The sequence below is a fragment of the Narcine bancroftii genome, chromosome 8, assembly GCF_036971445.1.
Source record: "Narcine bancroftii isolate sNarBan1 chromosome 8, sNarBan1.hap1, whole genome shotgun sequence".
In the NCBI taxonomy this organism is placed as follows: Eukaryota; Metazoa; Chordata; class Chondrichthyes; order Torpediniformes; family Narcinidae; genus Narcine; species Narcine bancroftii.
The window spans coordinates 173243468-173265364 of NC_091476.1; the positions used below are offsets into that span (position 1 = coordinate 173243468).

Here is a 21897-nt window from a genome sequence, read left to right on the forward strand (position 1 = left end):
TGTTCGAATATTTCAATATTATTTCTTAACCTATATGTTATTTTTTCTAATGGAATACATTTATTCATTTAAATTTAGTAGTTTCTTCCTTTTTAATTTGGTTATGTATTCCATTAATATTTAAAGACATATAGTTCAGCGTAGCCCTTTTATATTTTGTTTATCTTCTCTTTCCGTTTTTCCATCATTACCTTTCCTCCTTTTCCATTTCTGTTTTCTTATTTTCAACTCTTTATAAGACAACATTTCTACAACATCCAACATTTTCCTTATTCTCCTATTTCTATCTTTCTCCTATTTCTATCTAACCCCAATCTCCCCTTCACCTCCTGAGTTGTCCTTTATCCCTTGTCGGACAACCACATCTCCCCTCTCCATTTGGATTTGCGAATCCACTCGCAAGCGTCAACTGATTTTGCAGTGACCGCTATTTCCCCCCACCCCGCCTCCCCAGAAAAGATTTCACTTTTCATATGTCACAAAGGTCACTCTTTTAATTCCCTCCTTATTCTCTCTATTCCATTACCTTCCCTTATTAATTCTTGTCTATACTATCTATATTTTCCTCTAAGTACAGATACATTCATGTATGCTCATTGTCTCTATTCACTCTTATACCTCTTTACCCGCATACATATCATTCGTGATCATTTTTACTCTCATTACCCGTCTTCATCCCTCAGTCTATTTTTGTCTTTACCCACATCCATATCAATCGTGATCATTTTAACTCTCATTACCCGTCTTCCTCCCTCAGTCTATTTTTGTAATTGTTCTGCAAATTTTCGTGCTTCTTCTGGATCCGAGAATAGTCTGTTTTGTTGTCCTGGAATAAATATTTTCAATACCGCTGGATGCTTTAGTATAAATTTATACCCTTTCTTCCATAAAATCGCCTTTGCTGTATTGAACTCTTTTCTCTTCTTTAGGAGTTCAAAACTTATATCTGGATAAATGAAGATTTTTTGCCCTTTGTACTCCAGTGGTTTGTTGCCCTCTCTTACTTTTTCCATTGTCTTCTCCAGTACCTTTTCTCTTGTCGTATATCTTAGGAATTTTACTACAATAGATCTTGGTTTTCAAAACGGTCAACCAGTTTACCTATCTCGGCTGCACCATTTCATCAGATGCAAGGATCGACAATGAGATAGACAACAGACTCGCCAAGGCAAATAGCGCCTTTGGAAGACTACACAAAAGAGTCTGGAAAAACAACCAACTGAAAAACCTCACAAAGATAAGCGTATACAGAGCCGTTGTCATACCCACACTCCTGTTCGGCTCCGAATCATGGGTCCTCTACCGGCACCACCTACGGCTCCTAGAACGCTTCCACCAGCGTTGTCTCCGCTCCATCCTCAACATCTATTGGAGCGCTCACACCCCTAACGTCGAGGTACTCGAGATGGCAGAGGTCGACAGCATCGAGTCCACGCTGCTGAAGATCCAGCTGCGCTGGATGGGTCACGTCTCCAGAATGGAGGACCATCGCCTTCCCAAGATCGTATTATATGGCGAGCTCTCCACTGGCCACCGTGACAGAGGTGCACCAAAGAAAAGGTACAAGGACTGCCTAAAGAAATCTCTTGGTGCCTGCCACATTGACCACCGCCAGTGGGCTGATAACGCCTCAAACCGTGCATCTTGGCACCTCACAGTTTGGCGGGCAGCAGCCTCCTTTGAAGAAGACCGCAGAGCCTACCTCACTGACAAAAGGCAAAGGAGGAAAAACCCAACACCCAACCCCAACCAACCAATTTTCCCTTGCAACCGCTGCAATCGTGTCTGCCTGTCCCGCATCGGACTGGTCAGCCACAAACGAGCCTGCAGCTGACGTGGACTTTTTACCCCCTCCATAAATCTTCGTCCGCGAAGCCAAGCCAAAGAAGAAGAAGGTTTAGAGGCCAATACTCTATGTGCCCTTTCTATTTCCATTTCTTGCTGTAGTTCTGGACATCCTAGGGTCTTAGGGATCCACTCTTTTATAAACTCCCTCATATTCTTGCCTTCTTCATCTTCCTTAAGGCCCACTATCTTTATGTTATTTCTTCTGTTATGGTTTTCCATTGTATCTATTTTTTGAGCTAGTAGTTCTTGTGTCTCTTTAGTTTTTTTATTAGATTTCTCCAATTTCTTTTTTAAGTCTTCTACCTCCATTTCTGCTGCTACTGCCCGCTCTTCCATCTTGTCCATTTTCTTTCCCATTTCTGTTAAGGTCATCTCCATTTTATTTATTTTCTCTTCTGTGTTGTTTATTCTTTTTCTTAAATCCTTAAATTCCTGTGTTTGCCATTCTTTAAATGACTCCATGTATCCTTTAATAAGAGAAAGAATATCCTTTATCTTGCCTTTCTTTTCTTCTTCTATTTCTCTGTACTCTTCCTCTTCCTCCTCTGGGTTGACCATCTGTTGTTTCTTTGTTGCCCTTTCCTCCTCTTCTTTCTTGTTTCTATTGTCTTCTGTGGTCTCTTCTTGCTGCAGGTGTTCTGCAGCTGTCGTTGCCAGCTGTGGAGATCGACTCCCCAGCTGGTCCCCCCTCCCGTCGGTGTGTTTTTTTTCATGCGCATGCGCGGTTGCGCACTTTTACTCGGCTCTGCGAGCCATTTTTGTAGTCCATTATTTACCGACCTGAGGGAGCGGGTTTCTCTCTCCGCAGCGGGCCTCTTCGTACAGGTAAGGCCTTCACCTTTTTCCTCCTTTGTCTTCTCTTCCTCTCTTCTTACCGTTGCTTTCGATTTTTCTTTTTTTGTCGCCATCTTCTTTCCACCTTTATACTCACTTTTCTGTAACTTTTATTTCTGTGCCTTTGTGTTTTCCTTTGTTTTTCCCGACTTTTCTGGAGGGCTGGAGTTCACCGTCCGGCCACTACTCCATCACGTGACTCCCTCCTCTAATGCATTCTTTAGTGCAAGCATATCTCACAACCAAGTACCTGGTTGAATTTCAAGAGCTATGTTATTTGATAAATCCACAGTTAAAATTATTTTCCACTTCTTGTTGCATTGGAAAAACAAAATCACAATGAATTTTCAGATTTTAATTTTATTTGTCAATTATTTCAAATATTTAGTGCCATGACACATTTTTAAGGCATGAAGCAATGGTCTTCTTTGTACTTTCAAAGAGGTGAAGACAAGGTTGTCAGCTGGATCTGTGTCCAAAAGAAGAAATAACTTGGAGAGGACAACATTCAGCTCCACAAAGGACGGTTCAATGTAGATACATTTCCCCCAAAATCCCTTCACTCCAGAACTTGACAAGTCCAACCTGATTTGTGTAAAAATCACTTCCATGTTACAAGATGTATTCAAGAGATTAATCTGAAGAAAAATGGGTATGGCAAAGGTTAAGTCAACAAGAACCTGGAAGGTGCAAACTGGAGGATTACATCTTACCAATCCCTTTCTGCAACTCACCAAAGACCACTACAATGTCATTAGTGAGACAATCATCCACAATACCTCCTCAATGCACCCTGGAACCATCTCCCTTAAATGTTAAAATCGAGCCCACATCTGCCACTTCAGCTGGAAGCTCGTTCCACACTTTCACCACTCACTGAGTGAAGAAGTTTCCCCTCATGTTCCCTCTAAATTTTTCCCCTAAGAGTCATCACTGCTCTTAAAAAGATCCAAGGCCATGCATTCCATCCTGATCTCTTAGTATGTCTGTGTGCAGTTTGCATGCTCTCTCTGTGACCATCAGAGTCTCCTCCAGGTGCTCCAGTTTCATCTCACATTCCAAAGACATCTTGATCTGTTTATCAACTATTTGTGCAGTTGGATGAGAGGAAATTGTTGGAGAATTCATCACAGAGAAACAGTGAGGGAATGGGAGAAATGGGAATGGTGCAAGAGCCTGTATGGACTCAATGGACTGAATGGCTTCTTTCAATGCATTAAGAACACATGAAATGTGAATATGCAAGACTCTTCTCTTCAACATAAGCTAATTAATAATCTAAATGCACCTGATATTTGTACTTTCTGCTCTGATCATATTTTGGCGAATCAGCCTAATGCTGTGCATATAATTGTAAAGCAAACAAAAAAAAAAGGTGCTGTAAATCTGAAATAAAAATAGAAAATGCTGGACATATTATGTGGCAAAATAAAACTTAACAAGACAAAAACAGAGTTAACCTTTCAGGCCAATGGCGTCTATATTTGACCTGCTAATATTATGCTATTATTTCAACAAAGCAATTGATAGGATCAAAACAATTTTTTTTCAGACTCTTCTATCTACACTAAAAACATCTTGTAACATTTTCAATTTATTTTGCATTAAATTCCAGTCAGTTGACTGGTCCACATTCAAGAACACATCTGCCAGCAGAAATGACTGAGTCATTGCTGTCACAAGGTTCTACAGCAAATGGGTCAAGGACTACATGCAAAAGGCATCAGTCTGGGTGATCCTCAACCTGAAACCATGGCTGAACTGGAAAATCCACTCCCTACCAAGGTTCAAGACTTAGGTATTCAAATTGGCCAACCCTGATCTCCAATAAAACCAGAAATGACTATTGCAAGGCCATCAGAGACACCAAAAGACAATAGCAGACCAAGTGGAGCAACAATCCCATCTCCGCCACATCTGCACCCAGGATGAGGCATTCCAGGACATCTGAGATCACCTTCTTCACAAAAAAGTTTCCCCTTTCATAGAACCATAGAACAAAGCACAGAAACAGGCCACTTCGACCACTCTAGTCTGTGCCAAACCACTTTATTTTACCTAGTCCCACTGACCTGCAATCAGCTCATAGCCCTCCATACCTCTCCCATCCATATATCTGTCCAAATCTCCCTTAAATGTTAAAATCGAGCCCACATCTGCCACTTCAGCTGGAAGCTCGTTCCACACTTTCACCACTCACTGAGTGAAGAAGTTTCCCCTCATGTTCCCTCTAAATTTTTCCCCTTTCACCCTTAACCCATGTCCTCTTGTTTGAATCTTACCCACCCTCAATGGAAAAAAGCCTATCTAAACCTACTCTATCTATCCCCCTCATAATTTTAAATACCTCTATCAAACCATCCCTCATTCTTCCACACTTCAGGGAATAAAGTCCTAACCTGTTTAACTTTTCCCTGTACTCAGTCCCTGAAGTCTAGGCAACATCCTAGTCAATCTTCTCTGCATTCTTTCAAACTTAATAATATCCCTTCTGTATTTAGGTGTCCAAGACTGCACACAATACTCCTAAATTGGCTCACCAATGTCTTGCACGACTTTAACATAACATCCAAACTCCTCTATTCAATACTTAAATTTATGAAGGCCAATATGCCAAAAGCTTATCCACATGTGTCACCACTTTCAGGGAATTATGTACAGGTATCTGTATTCCCAGATACCTCTGCTCTACCTCACTCCTACCATTTACTGTGTATATCTTTTCTTGGTTCATCCTTCCAAAAATGCAACACCTCATACTGGTCTGCATTAAATTCCATCTGCCATTTTTCAGCCTACTCTACTAACTGGTCCAAATCCATCTGCAAGCTTTGAAAACCTTTTTTGCTGTCCACAACGCCTCCAATCTTAGTGTCATTTGCAAATTTACCACATTCTCATCCAAATCACTGATATAGATGAGAAACAACAATGGTCCCAGTACTGATCCCTGAGGCACATCACTAGTTGCAGGACTCCAGTCTGAGAAGCAATCATCCTGCCCAGCCATTGTCCAATCCAGTTCACTGCATCACCATGAATACCCAGAGTTTGAACCTTCCTGAACAACTTCCCATGCAGGACCTTGTCAAAGGCCTTACTAAAGTCCACGTAGTCAACATCCACAGCCTTTCCTTCGTCACCTTTCCACCTAACCTCCTTGAAAAACTCTATAAGATCAGTTAAACAGGATCTACCACACATAAAGCCATGTTAACTATCCTCAATCAGTCTCTGGCTATCCAAATAATTGTATCTCTGATCTCTTAGAACACCTTCCAATACCTTACCTACTACTGACACCAGGCTCACTGGCCGTTAATTTCCAGGGTTACTTTTGGAGCTTTTTTGAACAATGGAACAACGTGAGCTACCCTCCAATCCTCTGGAACCGCACCTGTGGCTAAGGACATTTTAAATATTTCTGTCAGAGACCCTTCAAGGTCTGAGGGAATATCTTGTTAGGCCCTTATGAGCTTTAAGACAGCAAACATTTCCTCCTCTTTAATCTGTATATGTTGCATGACCTCACTGCTTACTTTCATTACTTCCCACAACTCTTCTTAGTGAATACTGAGGAAAACAAAAACATTTAAGATCTCCCCCATATCCTTTGGCTCCATATAACCACTTTGATCTCCCTCTCCTGACATTAATTTAGCACTTGACCTGCATCTGCTCACATCTCTCTGGCCCTCCTCCCTCCCAACCCTTCCAGCTACAACAAGGGCAGGGTTCTCCTCTTCCTTACCGACCATCCCACAATCCAATGTATCATTCTCCATGAGTTCTGTCACCTACAATGTGATCCACCACCAGACATATCTCCTTCCCCTTCTCTGCTTTCTCTAACCATCGCTCTCTTTGTAACTCCCTTGTCCACTCATCCTTTCCCACCAATCGACCTCCTGGTGCCCCACAGGGATCCATGTGACCATAAAAAGTGGTACACTTGCATCTACACCAGCTTCTTCACTACTCTTCGCATTAACTGAACCGTACAGAGAATTGGAAGTGTGTTTGAAAGTCTGTCTGTGAAGTGTTACACGTGAGGGACAGTGTGGCAAAGGAAGCAGTCACCGGTATTGGAGACCCTTGTGCACGATGTGCCTCATTGCACTGTTACAGTTTTTGTCTCATCTCATACCGTGGAGAAGATAGGTGGTCTCTGATATCGGAGTCCAACCTGGGTCTGATGTGAATGTCTATATATTTAGAGGAAGAGTAATTGAGAATAATTCAACATCTTTCCCTGTTTGTTTCCTGTGTGTTCAATAAAGTTAACTTTACAAAAACATTTTCAACAAATAAACCTTTAATAATGATTCTCAACATGTACATGACAGAACCTTAAATAAAGGGACGCAATATATGACCTACAAGTAACTAACAAATAATTTCAACATATATGTATACAGTACTTTTAATACTGTGGTAAATATGTACTGTACCTGTACTGTACAGTTGTTTTAATAAAGATTGTCACATTTCATCTGATTTGATTGCCCACGGTTTCTCGGAGCGGTAAATCAGATAAGGCTTCATCTTAAAACCAACATTAGTTCCTAGTGAAAAGGTCACTGGCTCCTTAAATGCTTCAAATCCTGGCCTCATGCAAGCTTCTTTATGGATGTATATTTGTTCCCGCATCCTCTTACAAAAGTCCCCTTTCATCCACTTTGAAAATTTGCTCTGGTTGCTAACTGCCATCATGGATTGGCTCATCCAGACTTTCAATGAATATTTTGATGACTCCTTCATCAACACTTGCTGCTTCATCTGTGCAAGCTGTACTTTCTTTTAAATCTACTAAACCAGCCATTATTTGCGGTGAAGCTCCCAATATAATCCTCTCTTGCTTGCTCCTTCAATGCCTCAAAACGATTTCTAGCCTTCATCTGAATCGTCTTTAAATTCAGTGGCATGTGTTTCTGAATCAGGTTTTCCAACCACTCCATTAATAACTTCTCCATGTCGTGAATAAGCCCTCGCCGTTGCTTAGTTAAAATTGCGCTAATCAAATTTACAGATCCTCTTACAGCCTCGCGCATTCTCTCTGTATCCTTTAAAATCGTCGCCATGGTGGAATGCGACAATTGCTGACTGCGTGCAACATCATTGACCTTCCTTCTTTGATCATGTTGGTTAATGACTTTCATTTTTATCTCCAAAGTTAATGTTTTCATTGGTCTTTTAGCAGCTCTTTCAGCAAGGGATATGTTTTTCTTCTTGCTTGCCATGTTTCTAGTGCGCTTATGGAAAGGTGATGGCACGCATGCCCCTATAGAGTATTGTGTAGCGGCTACTACGGTAGATGCTACTAAATAAAGGCAAACACACACAAAGGTAGTCAACTCAAGACTAGTTTATTGCAGACATACACAGACCTTTTATTCCCTGCCTGTTAATGTGCTCATTAGTGAACAGCTGCTGGTCCACAGGACCAACAGGTTAAAGCTATGAGCCATTAGCGCCCTGCGCCTTTAGGCAGGGGCTTCATCTGATCCACTCGCTATAGTTTGGCACCCAGCATTGCTAGCCCGCGATGTGTCAGCTAAGTCTGTGAATTGACGGTGGCGGTTCGCAATACCGCGCTGTGCACCCGCTACAATAGCACTATACTGCACCTGCACAGACACGTAGTTTTAAAAATTTCGGTCGTAAGTGTAGGTGGCCGTAACTCACACAAGTTGGAAGTCAAGAACGATGCCTCATCTTAAGTGTTGCAAATGGACATCAACTTCAACAGCTATTTTGGTATGATACATTGGAAAGAAAACAACACATTTGCCACTCAAGCAGAGTGGCATAGTGGTTGGTGCAACCCCTTTACAGCACTAATAAGAGGGACCAGGGTTTGAATCTCATGCTGTCTGTAAGGAGTTTAAATGTCATCCCTATATCTGCATGAATTTTCGCAGGGGGCTTTTGTTTTCTCCCATCGTTCAAAATGTACTGGGGGTGTAAGTTAATTGGGTATAAATTGGGCAGCACAGATTCGTGGGCCAAAGTGACCTGTGACTATTCTGTATGTCTAATTTTTTTTTAAATAACTTAAAAAAATCCTGTTTGCCTTTAATTATAAGATAACAGACAGAAATGATGCCATGAGGAAGAATATTTAAGTTTACAACAGGATCAGTTGGGAAGGTGGACGAAAAATTGACAAACTGAATTCAATTTTGCTAAGTGTGAGGTGTTGCACTTTATTAAAGTCAGACATGGACAGGGCCTTTAACAGTGAATGGGGCAAGGCTTTGGAGAGAGTTGTAGATCAGAGGGGTAGAGATGCTTATTTTCCAGAAATGTTTAAGGTGATTGGAGGGGATATCAGATGTAAATACAAGAGTGGAGGGTGCCTGAGTTACATTGCTGGGTGTGGTGGCAGAGGCTGGTACAATAGAGATGAGAAGGTTGGATGTGTACATGGAGGTGAGGGGGTTGGAGGGTTATTGGAGGTAAGCGGGAGGTTTGAGCTAGCGGAGTTGTTCTAGTGAACCGGTGTGGACTCGAAAGGCCAATATGGCCTGTTTCCGCTCCATAAATGGTTATATGGTTATGGTTATAGTGGGTAGACAAGGTGCTGAAGGTATTTGGCACATTGGCCTTTGCTGGGTGGGGTATACAGCATCAGTGAAGCCACATTGGAATACTGTGCACAATTCTGGTCACCCAGCTATAGAAAGGATAGCATTAAATTGAAGAGGTAAAGAGGAAATTCACCGAGATGTTGCCAGGACTAGAGGGGTTGAATTATCGGGAGAGGTTGGATAGGCTGGGTCTTTATTTCCTGGAGTGAAGGAGGCTGAGGAGTGATCTTCTGGAGGTTTATAAAATCATGATGGTCATGGATAAAGTGAATGTTCACAATCTTTTTCCCCCAGAGAAGATGATTCTAGAACAAAAGGACAGAGGTTTACAATGAAAAGGTAAAATTTAAGATGGACCTGAGATGCAACATTTTCATTCAGGACATGGTTTGTGTTGAAATAAGCTACCAGAGAAAAGTGCAGAAATGGCATAATAACAATATCCAAAAGACACTTGGACAGATTTATGGAAAGGAAGCACGGAGAAGGATATGGACCAAACAGATGCAAATGGGGTGATCCCAGAATGCCAACTTGGTCAGCATGCACAAGCTGTGCCGAAGGGCCTGTTCTATTCTGTACAACCTTCTAACAGTGAGGTGGGTTATCACGTAACAATACGATTTCTTGAACTCCGTTAGCTCCTTTCCATTCAGCTCTTAGAGAAGAAACATTTCATCCCAAATACACATGATCCCAACACTATTTTCATTAACATCATAAGACCACCAGTAGGAAGGAATGGCTATGGCAATATAGATTAATGACCGTTTAATAGTTCCTTGCAACTGATACATCAACAAATAACCAAACCGATTATTTTAAAACAGACTTGTATTAATTAAATTGCACAGGGAAATGAATACAGAATTTGGCACAATTTGGATGATGAGTTTTATTTTTGATTGATAGAAATGGGGCGAGTTTCTGCATATCATTTTGCCTCATGAATTCTTGGGGGTCAGAAAATTGAGAATGTTAAGCAATACTGCCAGACACGATATCCAGACCTGTTGTCTGTGTTGATACATCAGGAAATATATATTTTAGGTATATTGGAAACAGAATGAGGAGCTCCAAATATTACTAATGCTCACCACCCAAAAATTCTGTTCCTGAAAGCAAGCCTGAACTAATTTTTATCCTCGTCAACTTTCAACTCAAGTCACAAAAGCACCGATCACAAATAGCAGTAGTCTCCACACAACCAAACTCCAACACTGTGCACTGACTCACACAAATAATGAAAATGTCCAAGAAATTGCCCACTACAACACCAGCAACCAACGTAAAAAGGGGAAATATTTCAACCTGAACTTGGAGAGTCTTCTGCAGACATTTCACAGTTCAATACTGCATTCTACCATCAGTTCCTCAACAAGTTCCTCATTATTCAAAGCTTGCATGACATCACTGGAAACCTTAGTGGTCAGGATGAACTAATCAATCACTGAGCTGTCCTTAATTAAAGGCAGTGTGCACACCCAAGTATGTAAATGCATTTGGTAAACTAAATCCACCACAGCCATGGTGTTTATCCTCAGGCAAATGAGGTGCAGATATTAAACTAACAAATGCATTGGGAATAAAACAATTTCACTGCATACAAGCAACTGTTTGCAGAAATAACAATAATATCAGCAGAAACAACCTTGAGAAATGTACTTCAGAGTTTCTGAAGACAACAAAAGAAATCTGTTCCCTTCCTTCATGACAGTAGGTGGCCACACATCCCTGTTTAATTGAGGTGATCCTGAACCATCCAAATCCCATATGGAACTCAATTTTCCCATAAAGTCCATCATCGCTCTCAATATGCCAACTTTCCCTGGATCACATCGGTTCTAACCTTTTGGATCAGCCATCCCTTTGCGGATCTTATTAAAACCGTAACTGAAGTCCACGTAAACTACATTAACTGTATTGCCTAATAGATAGTAAAACTTCTGTTATCTGGAATTCAAGCAACTGTCAGCCTTATGGATAATTTCTGCAGTTTTATTGAATATGTTGTGGCAGCGCACATCACAACACAGGCGAGCTGGCTCTGTGTTTGTCACAGACGCGGCAGCGTCAAGATGGCACCACTGGGTTTGCTTACCTCGTGGGCAGAAGGGCCGTGCACACGCACTCAATTGCGATGTCGCATCACCGCCAACACAGGGGTGGGACTTGATGGCTGCCTAATAAACCTTTGGAAATGAAACTGACTCCAGCATGTAGTTCTGTTCTTGTTTCCCTCCCCCCCACCCACCCCCACCCCGGTAGCTACCGCTACAATTGGTGACCCCCAACGAGGCCAGACGATTCTAGACTCTATACAGTTAACACAGTGGCTATGAAACTACCGCCCTTCTGGACGCTTTGCTCACGCACTTGGTTTGGGCAAGTGGAAGCACAATTCCACCTCCGACAGATCACGTCCAACTTGACAGTGTTCTACCACATTGTCAGTGCCCTCGACCAAGAGACCACAGCCAGAGTGGACGACCTGATACACAACCCCCCTGGAGGAAATTAAATACCCAGCTCTCAAGAAGCTCCTCTTAAGTACCTTCGGCCTGTCCAGGTGCCAAAGCACCGCCAGACTCATGCACCTAGATGGCCTAGGAGACAGAGCAGCATCCGGCCACATGGACGAAATGCTCGCAATAGCAGAGAGCCACAAGCCGTGCCTCATGTTTGAGTAGGCTTTCCAGGAGCAGATGAGGATTTCTCGGACCCATGCAAGGTCGCGGCCAGAGCAGATGTCCTGTGGTGCACGAAACGCGAAAATTAGTCCGCCATGAACCAGGCATTGCATCCCAACTCCAACCGGGCACAACCACACCCCAGCAAGCTGGCAGAGGCATCAAACACTATCTGGTGCTTTTATCACTAACGCTGGCAGCCACAGGCACCTCACAATCCCCAGCAGTCACTGCATGAACTACTTCCTCACCCAGGGAACGCTCGGACTCCTTTGAACCCCCATCGCCACCCAGGCATGGTACCCGCCCGACTCATGTTCCTGGTGAGCTGCTTTCCGCGGAGTTCATTTTCGTTCGGCAGGGCCCGACCGTGCCACCTCTGCAGTGACCATACGAGGGGCCATACAGTGTTATACGGCGTTCCGGCTTGACGTTCACGCTGGACTTGGGCGGCAGGCATGAGCTGTTTACCATGGACAGGCTGAAGCCAGCGCACCTCGATCCCACTGAGCCCAGCCCAAGAAGCGAGGCCGCACGGCAAAAAAGGACATTGGCGCCGGTTCTGGGGGGGCTGTGTGGCGGCTCACCACAAGGCAGGCGAATCAGCCCTGCTTGTAAGCCACGCGGCAGGGCAGCCAGTCAAAATGGCACCGTTGGGGGGTTTCCCTTCCTCCCAGCTCGGGGCTCAGAAACCCGCGCTTGGGGACCACGTGACGCCCGGGTGACATCAGCGCCCTCCGGCGCGGTTCTCAGCCAGGTCCAGGCTGGGAGTATAAGTGCAGCCCAGCAGCCCTCAATAAACTAGTCTGCTCAATGAGCTCAACCCATCTGGTTGCGTGTGTTATTGCAGGAGCCGTGTAGCCAAAATAGCTGTCCACCTTGGTAGTTGGCTTTCTGCCTCTTCTTCAATATTCTACTCCATTGTCATTTTTAAAATATTGCATTTGAATCAACCAACAGGCAGAAATTTGACACAAAATGCTTGTTCAACAAGATTTGATACTTTCCAAGTGTGTCAACTGAGTTGGGCCAGACAAGTATCAAAGGCAAACTTTTGATGTGTTATCAGAGGGGCCTGATCACAAGATATAATACTGGAAATATATTTAAAATTAGTTATATATTCTGGTAAAGAAAAGATCATTTCTTTCCTTTCACCAGCACAAACGAAAAAAAAAGCAGAACAGCAACTGAAACATGGAAAAGACAGTTCAGACCATGGCTGGACATAGAAGTGGGAGTTGGTCATTCAATTCCTTGTGTCTGCTCCACCAATCAATCAAAGCCATGGCTGGTCACCTCAGCTCCACTTCCTGCACTCACCCATATAACTTGCTAAACATCTCTAAATAAGTTGAACTCAATAGCCCCTTTCACACTTGCATCCCACTAAATTGGCCATTCAGTGTCCCAGGATAGGAATGGGGGCTTGGCTTTTCACACTTGATCACTCGTAAATGGGGGATTGAACGCTTTCACACTTGCAAGGAGCCATCTCCAGGATTAGGAGTGTTCTACCTTCTACTGGTGACTTCATGACACATCCAGTGATGGTGGACCTGCCTTAAATCCTGATCAATGTATTATGATCTTATATTTGAATAAAATTAATCATGCCTAATTATAACATAATTAAGCTTTACGTACAGCTCCTGTTGTTGTGCCGACCTATATAAACCTTTATAAGGGAACGTGGGAAAGTGCTAACAATAAATAGCAATAGCGGACAATTTTTGAAAACCATGGGAAAGTTGGTAGTGCTTTAGCGCTCAATTTATATAGCATAGGAAAGTTTGTTGCGCTATAGAGCTCAATTTATATAGCGTGGGAAAGTTGGTAGCGCCAACGTGTACAATTTATAAATACTGTGTGGGAAAAGTGATGTTTGACCTGCCCTCCCAGAATTCTATGAAGCAAAGGGCTGTATGACTGGCAGCAGTGGAGCATTTATGGAGGTGTTTTACTGCATTCCAGCATTCTGGGAAGTGAGGTCCACCATTGCTTTTTCCTGTGGTCTTTATAAATTGTGAACTAATAGTGTTATCAAGTGCTGTTTAAAAATGGCAAAGTTTATACCTTCATTTTAATCTTTTCTTCCTTCACGTTCCTGCACTCACACAAAAACTTGGGTTATTTCAATCCCACAATGCAATTTCCTGTTTCGCACTTGCCTGATTGCAACACCGGCATCTGCAGACGCCGGGGATTGTACTAGGGGTCGAGGCCATCGATCCCCAGCATGAGATGACATCATCTGATGCTGGCGTTGAGCAGATTTTGGTTTCACACTTGGCACTTTAAAGGCCAATTGGCGGTTAATTTCTGGGATCAGTGGCAAGTGTGAAAGGGGCTATAGTTTAATAAACTCAATGACTCAATCTCCACTCTCATTTTGGGTCACAATTCCAAGATTCAACATCTATGGGTAAAGAATTTCTTCTTAACTTTATTTTGAATGGCCAATTTGTGAGCCTTTCATTGAATTGGTACATTGTACAAGTTGAAGTTTATTACCATCTGAATATACACATACAACCAGACAAAACAGCGCTTCTCTGGACCTTTGGACATCAGTTGATGTTTTTCAGGGTGACGTCTTTGGCCTAGCTAAATTCAGCTGTTTCATCAATGATCATCCTTCCATCGTTAGTCAGTCATAAGATTAACCACATATAACTTCATAAATCTCAGTAAACCATGCTTTCCTTGCTGACATACAGCATCACCCAAGGTGGGGTTGATATTTGAGCCACAAATATCCCAGGCAGTGACCACCTCCTCAAGGAGTCCAACTACTGGCCCTTTATATACATTGGAATTATCATCACCAATTCCCTTACCATCAATGAACTAGTATTATCACTTAACTAAAATTCAACTGTCTAATTACTGTGGTTACAAGAGTAGCTCAGAGTATGGATATCACTACCTGACATCAAAAATCATTCTACCACTTATATTTACCTAGATAAATACAGGTAACAACAACTCTCAAAATGCTCGATGCCGTCACCAAAGCAGTCTGCTGTATTGGTACCCATTCACCCCACTTCAGGTGCAACGTAGCTCGAGAGCAGCCATTCTCAACGGGGGCCACAGGACATTTAAGTAAAAGCCTTGCTTTCCTTTCACCTCACATAAACACTGTTTATCTAGTCAGTAGGAGAGAAGAACGGAGGAAACCAAAACTTGAAAGTTTTGCAGGAAAAAAGCCCCATAAATTTTGAGCAGAGTCCGAGGTGGGGCCATAGCCCCCAAAAATATTAAGAATGGGTACTCTAGAGTACACCATCAACAAAATGCATTGCAGTTACTGATCTGGGTTGGTAACCCACCAAGGACAAGAACTAGAAGGTACATGCAAACAGCCACCTTTAGGTTTTCTTCCACGTTGCCCCCAAAAAGGAAATAAAACAACAAAATTTGTGACATGTTCATGACAATAAATTCTGATTCTGTTTCTCCTCTGTAGCTGAATCTAAATCCCTCACCACGAGGTCTGCAGTGGTCTTAGAATATGGCTCTTAACCACCTTCCAAATTCTGAATTTTTCAATTAAGATTAAAAAAAACAGCTTATCTATTCATATTCATGCAAGTAGATGAAAATAAAAATAAAACTGCAGATGCTTGAAATCTAAAACGCTCATTCAGGACATATTTAGATGCATCTTGACCATTTCCAGCATTTCCTGTTTCTATTTAACAATGTCCTGGCAGAGCTTTTTGTAATTTGCTGAATCATTTCATTCAAATACTGCCACTAATTTATCTGTAATACATGTACATATGCATCAAAATTCTTACTTGCTGAAACCAAACAGACATTTTTGTTAAAAAAAGAACTCCAAAAGAATACATTAATCTACCCCGGTTCATAAAGATATAATAAATAAATAAATGATAGATAATAAATATTCAGTCACAGTTGGTGCAAGAGAAAAACTGCCGTTTCAATTGTCCAGACACATTTTTTGGCGATCCCAACTAGTTTATGGTTCAGGTAATAAAGGGAGGTTCAAGAGCCAATCTGCTTTGGGGGGAAAAAAACCTGTTATTGAGCCTATGGGTGCTGGTCTTCAGGCTTCTGTACCTTCTTCCCAAAGGCAGCAGAAAGAAGAGGTTGATTCTGACAAAGTAACAAATTACTGAATTAATCAATGAACAGGTAGTTCTTGATTCCAAGATCAAGCCAATTACAACAAAGGGTCTGTAGAGCTTGGGATGATTAATCAATGATCTCTGCTTTCAGACTGCAGCAATGAGCTGCCTGTCTGTGGCATTTTGTTATGACCATTCATTGTCCCAAGTGACTGCAGGCTATTTTAACCCTCTTGAACTGTCAGTCAAATGCTCAGCAATTGCCCAGGCGTTTCCTTTATTCCTACTTGCCTGACCTGTTCAGTTTTGAATCTTTTGTCTTTTTGTTTGGAGTGTCGTAACCAGAAAGTTCTAAAATGAAAACATGACTGTAATCTTTCCATTTGTTTTGGTATTTCATGGATTTAAGGTTGAGAGATTTAATTGATTTTTGTGAAATCAACTCCAAGACCTCAGCATATTCCTTTTCACCATACTGTTTGAGTTTAGAGATACTTAGTCCCAGGATTGTTCCGTGCAAATATCAACACTGACGACAATATGGAGTAAATTCTAATGCTCCCTAAGGCTAACCTAATAAATGGTTGAGCAGTGTAGTTAGTCTCTGTACCCTTGAGTATTAACACTAGATGTTGCAATCTCTAAATTTTACTTAACTATAATCTTTCTCTTTATTGACCACTTAATTAAGGCAATCAACGGTGTGAAAAATTTTGTTTTTGAACAAATTTATTCATAGTCCAGATGACAACCCCCTACTATCAATCATTTACTTCTGGGATCTGCATAATCCAGGCTGAGCTGGTTTCAGATTAAACTTTTCCAATTTCTGTGCTTGTGGAAAATTTGTTTTCAGATGAATTTTAAAGGAAAAATCAATATTAATGTACAATTAGGAAGTATAAATCATAATTGCAACATTAATATGTGGAGATAGAAAAAGGATTCCTACAGCTTTTAATTTCTGATAGTTTACAGTTAAGATTCTTCAAAACTATTCGGATGTGATAGTACTTCCACACAAAAGGACTTTGGAGAGTTGATTACTGACATGATTTTAAATAAGGTTTCTTTCTTTGGCTTGGCTTCGCAGACAAAGATTTATGGAGGGCTATGTGATCAGTTGTGAAAACTTCACCACTGAAATGAAGTTTTGTTGTTTTGCAATTTAGTATTTCCATTTCAATACTATCAAACCAATTGAATTACATCTTTTTTTGAAAATTTTATTTAAGAATTTTACACAACCAAAAAATGCAAAATGGGATAAAACTACCCCCTCCCCCCCTTCAGAGTTTATTTTAAGAAAAAAATTGAATTACATCTTGAAAAGTGGTAAAGCTTTGTAATATGCCAACAGAATCACAAAATGTTTGCATCAGAGAAAGGAGTCATTTACCAATTCATGTTTGCACAGGCATTCTTGCCAACGACCATGCCAGTTGCATCATATGGATCCTTTCTTCATCACTTGGTTTTTTTTCACCATTTACAATGCTTACCAAGTTCATTCCTAAAAGCCATGCATTCCACGTTCCAATCACGAACTCTGTAAAATTGTTTTCCTCCCATCACTATTAATAAACATCACAGGGCAGCACAACGCCTTTATAGCACCAGCAATCAGGACCGGACCTGGGTTTGAATCCCAGGATGTCTATAAGGAGTTTGTATGTTCTCCCTCTGTCTGTGTGGGATTTTCACCCCGGGGGCTCCGGTTTCCTCCCATCCTTCAAAAAAACATGGGGGGTATCGTTTAATGGGTGTAAATTGGTCAGCATGGACCCGTAAGGCCGAATTTGTCTGTTACTATGCTGTACGTCTGAATCTTTTCGAAAAACTTTTTAAAAATCTTTATTTTACGTGTCCATCTCAACCACCCCATCCTCATGACTTTATATACTTCTGCCAACCTACTCATCTCCAAATAAAATTTCAAACTTTGTAATTCTGACTGTTCATCACAGGAAGCAGGCTAATCAATGCTTACAGCTCGTCGTTTCAAAACTGGACACAAACTGAAATATTTGGTACAAATTGATGGTTTTATCTAGTTTGTCCAGACCAAATCGATAAATACAAATTGTGTGCAAAGAAATAATCTTCAAGCATCGCTTTCTTGGGGACATACATGACACTACTGTAAATCCCAATCTGTTAATTACGATCATCTGTTCAATCATTCATCATACATGTGCAATTGACAATTAGTTCAGGTGATACGAAAAATATCCTTTTTATAGGACTGACAGATGCAATAAGAAATAACTTCAGTAAAATAAACAATTTTTAAGAGAAAACTGAATATTTTCCACAAGAACAAGCAAACAAGAGGGTGCCATGAATTCCAAAGCAATACTTCTCAATGGCAGTATATGGACCAGGCCACATTTTTGATCTCAGTTGAATCATCATTAATGGAATCTCATGTCTAAGGGAACAAATAAATAATTTGCAAAATTCATTTTGCTAATCGTAACTTTGTGAACTCTATTAGAAACCATGAATGTCACTTGCAGGTACAGTTATGTAGTCAGTTATAAACATGCAATCTGCAATTGTCTGCTTTCAACAATCAACCACTGTGGATTAGAGCAATTAAAGATCCAGAGAATGGACTTTGTCAATTTAGCCTTGTCAACTTTGTCATTAATCTTTTTTGGTAAATTAAAATCACGAAAAAAAGAACCTGTTCCCAAAACAAGAGCCAAGATTAGTCAGTGAAGGTTTGATTTCATACAATTAATCTAGGTCATCCCTCTCTGGAAACTTAGTCCCAACATCTAATTGCCACTTGACAGTTCAAGAAAAAAAATCAAATATTTAAATATGAATAACAAATTCCATCAGAAGTAAGTTTTATGTTGTGGGTATCTATTTGTAAGCAAATACAAATGTAAATAAAATTTGGAACCTCAAGCTACATTGAAGCAACAGAAAGGGGAAACCAAAGAATAATACAGCACAGAAACAGGGTGCTTCTAGTCCTTGCCAAACTATTGTTCGACCATGTCCCACTGACCTGCACCCCGACCATACCACTCCATCCTCCTCCAATCCATGTACCTGTCCAAATTATTCTTAAAAATTTAAATTGAGCCTGCATTCACCACTTCAGATGGCAGCTTGTTCCACACTCCTACCATTCTCTGGGTGAAGAAGTTCCCTCTAAGCCTTTCCCCTTTCACATTTAACCCATGTCCTCTGTCATGTATTTCAAAAACCTAACTATATTTACTCTGTCTAGTCCCCACATAATTTTAAATACCTCAATCAAATCTCTCCTCATTCTTCTGCACTCCAGGGAATAAAACCTGTTTAACTTTTCCCTGTAACTCAGTTCCTGAAGTCTGGGCAACATTCTAGTAAATCTCTGCACTCTTTCAATCTTATTGATATCTTCCCTGTAGTTAGGTGACCAAAACTGCAAACAATACTCCAAATTTGGCTTCACCAAAGTCTTGTACAACTTTACCATTAGATCCCAACTCCTATACTCAATACTTGATTTATGAAGGCCAATATGCTAAAAGCTCTCTTTGCAACCCTATCTACCTGTGATGCCACTTGCAAGGAATTATTTATTTGTATTCCAAGATCCCTCTGTTTAACTGCACTCCTCAGTGCCCGAACATTTACCGTGTATGCCCTTTCTTTTTGTCCTTCCAAAATGCAATACTTCACACTTATCTGCATTAAATTCCATCTGCTATTTTTCAGCTGGTCCAGATCCCTTTGCAAGCATTGAAAGCCTCCCTCGCTGTCCACAACATCTCCAATCTTTGTGTCAACTGCAAACTTGCTGGTCCAATTGACCACATTATCATCCAGATCATTGATATACTGTAGATGACGAACAACAATGATCCCTGCACCAATCTCTGAGGGGATCTTGAGGAGATTCTTTAGCACATAGTCCAAAATATTTAAAGTTAATTTGCAACACTGCCTGTTGATTGTAATATTTTGAATCTCTGACAACTCCCTAAATTCTCTACAGAAAGACGTAATTGCATTTGCATCTTTATTAGCTAAGCATTGAAAGGTGTCCCTCTATGATACAATGGATTCAGGACATAATTTTCTTCATTAAACTGGAGAAAATCAAATCCATATTAATATGGTCCATTCACATTTTTGTCATTAATGGCAACCCCTCTGAATTATGAGTGCTTACTGAGTAAATGTTTAGCTGAGAAGTCTATGTATTAGCATAATCGGTAATACTCTGATAAAGGTGCCAAGGTGATCAGGGAGTAGGGGGGTCTGGGTGTGAATCTGAGGGTGTATGTGAATATTCATGCATATGTGTGTTGGTCTAAAAGAAAATGGGCTCGATGTACACATGTATAATATAGACAAAGTTGTTTTGGTGCTCCATAAACATATTTTGATGAAAAATATAATTATTACCAGTCCGATAAAAAAGTACTATATTTGATATTTCTTTTTCTTGATTTAATTGTTAACAGAACATGCAAATAAGTCATAATTTAATAAAAGATAAATTGGCATAGGTATGAAGCAGCAATGTTAATGAACAACAGTAATGTAAAAAAAAGGCAGAAGGAATTAATATCAGACAGATCACCACTAACATCCAAATTGCAATTGCCTGATAGATTTATAATTATGAGAATTTGATCCAGCAAAGTGTAATTTGACTAAGCTCTTTATTTTTACCTGAGTGAATAGCTGAGAAGTATCATCAATATTTGTCTGAGAACTGGTGCCTTGGAAGTGGATTATTGAAGCTACGAGGTGATAATGGCCTATGTGATATCATAATGGCCTCCATCACAGTGCCAGGCAAACAGTAGGAATCATCCCAGTCCCAAGTACAAATAAATGCGAAAAATTAATGCTTTAAATTTATTCCCTGCACACCACCAAACTTTTTAGTTCATGGAACCCTTCTGAGGATCATCTGAAATTGTGGAACTCCAATTATAGTTGACACAAGCATTATAAGAAAGTAAATAAACTTACCATTCTCCATGTTGAAATCATTTGTTGCCTCTTTACATTTAATGGGATGAATGGAATTGTTTCTTGTCCTCACAGATCTTCTTAATTTTGTGCATCTGGGTGCCTCTTTATTTTTTAATTTTTGTCATACCTTCGTTTCTTTCTCACACTTGATTTTTCCAATACAGTATAGGTGTAATCAAAGAATCTTCATGAGAAAACGGTGACACCTCAATAATTTCTTCAGATGAATGATCCTGTCTTTTTTAATCCAACGATCCATGGTTCTTAACAATGCACACATGGAATATCTCTGAAATATGGCCAGCTTTGCGCCAAAAAAAATCGGATTTTCCTTTGTTGAAAATGATGCGCAGGCCTGGCGTCTGCACTACTAATTTCAGGCCTTGTGACGTTATTTTGTTTTCTTAGAATGGAGTGCACTGTTTGCTACACTCTCAGATACAAACTGAATTAAGACAGAGGTAATAAGTGATTTAAAGAAAAACAAGTAGATCATTATTACTCTGTCATTTCTTCCACGAAACCCCTATGCCTTTCCACAGAACCCAGTTTGGGAAACCCTACTACACACCAACAATGAATGAAGCTTGGACTTGCAACAGCAATACCATGCTGTTTAAGATTCCAATGCCATAAAGGTTTGAGATGAATAAATGATGGAATTCAGAGTTACAAATTACTACTAAAGTACAGACCATGAATCAAGTTGTAAATATGAATATTAAAATTATATGGCTCTCACGATCACCATGTGGTGTACTTGGATTTGTAAAAAGGACTTAAGATCAGAGAGGATAGGTTTGGTGATTAGGCAGTGACATAGTCTGGAAAAACAGAGGATAA

At 40.7% G+C, this 21897-nt stretch overlaps 1 protein-coding gene across 9 annotated transcripts in view; it reads right to left on the reverse strand.

Moving 5' to 3' along the window:
* Positions 1-21897, reverse strand: part of inpp5b (inositol polyphosphate-5-phosphatase B) — a 149565-nt gene that overhangs the window by 92321 nt on the left and 35347 nt on the right. Inside the window, exon 1 of one of the 9 annotated variants that reach the window (XM_069895847.1) lies at positions 20746-20826. The exons of 5 other annotated variants lie outside the window; for them this stretch is intronic. In XM_069895847.1, the coding sequence (XP_069751948.1) occupies positions 20746-20771 (26 nt within the window). In that variant the 5' untranslated portion in view covers positions 20772-20826. 3 more of the 9 variants (XM_069895849.1, XM_069895846.1, XM_069895848.1) reach the window with 3 other exon arrangements.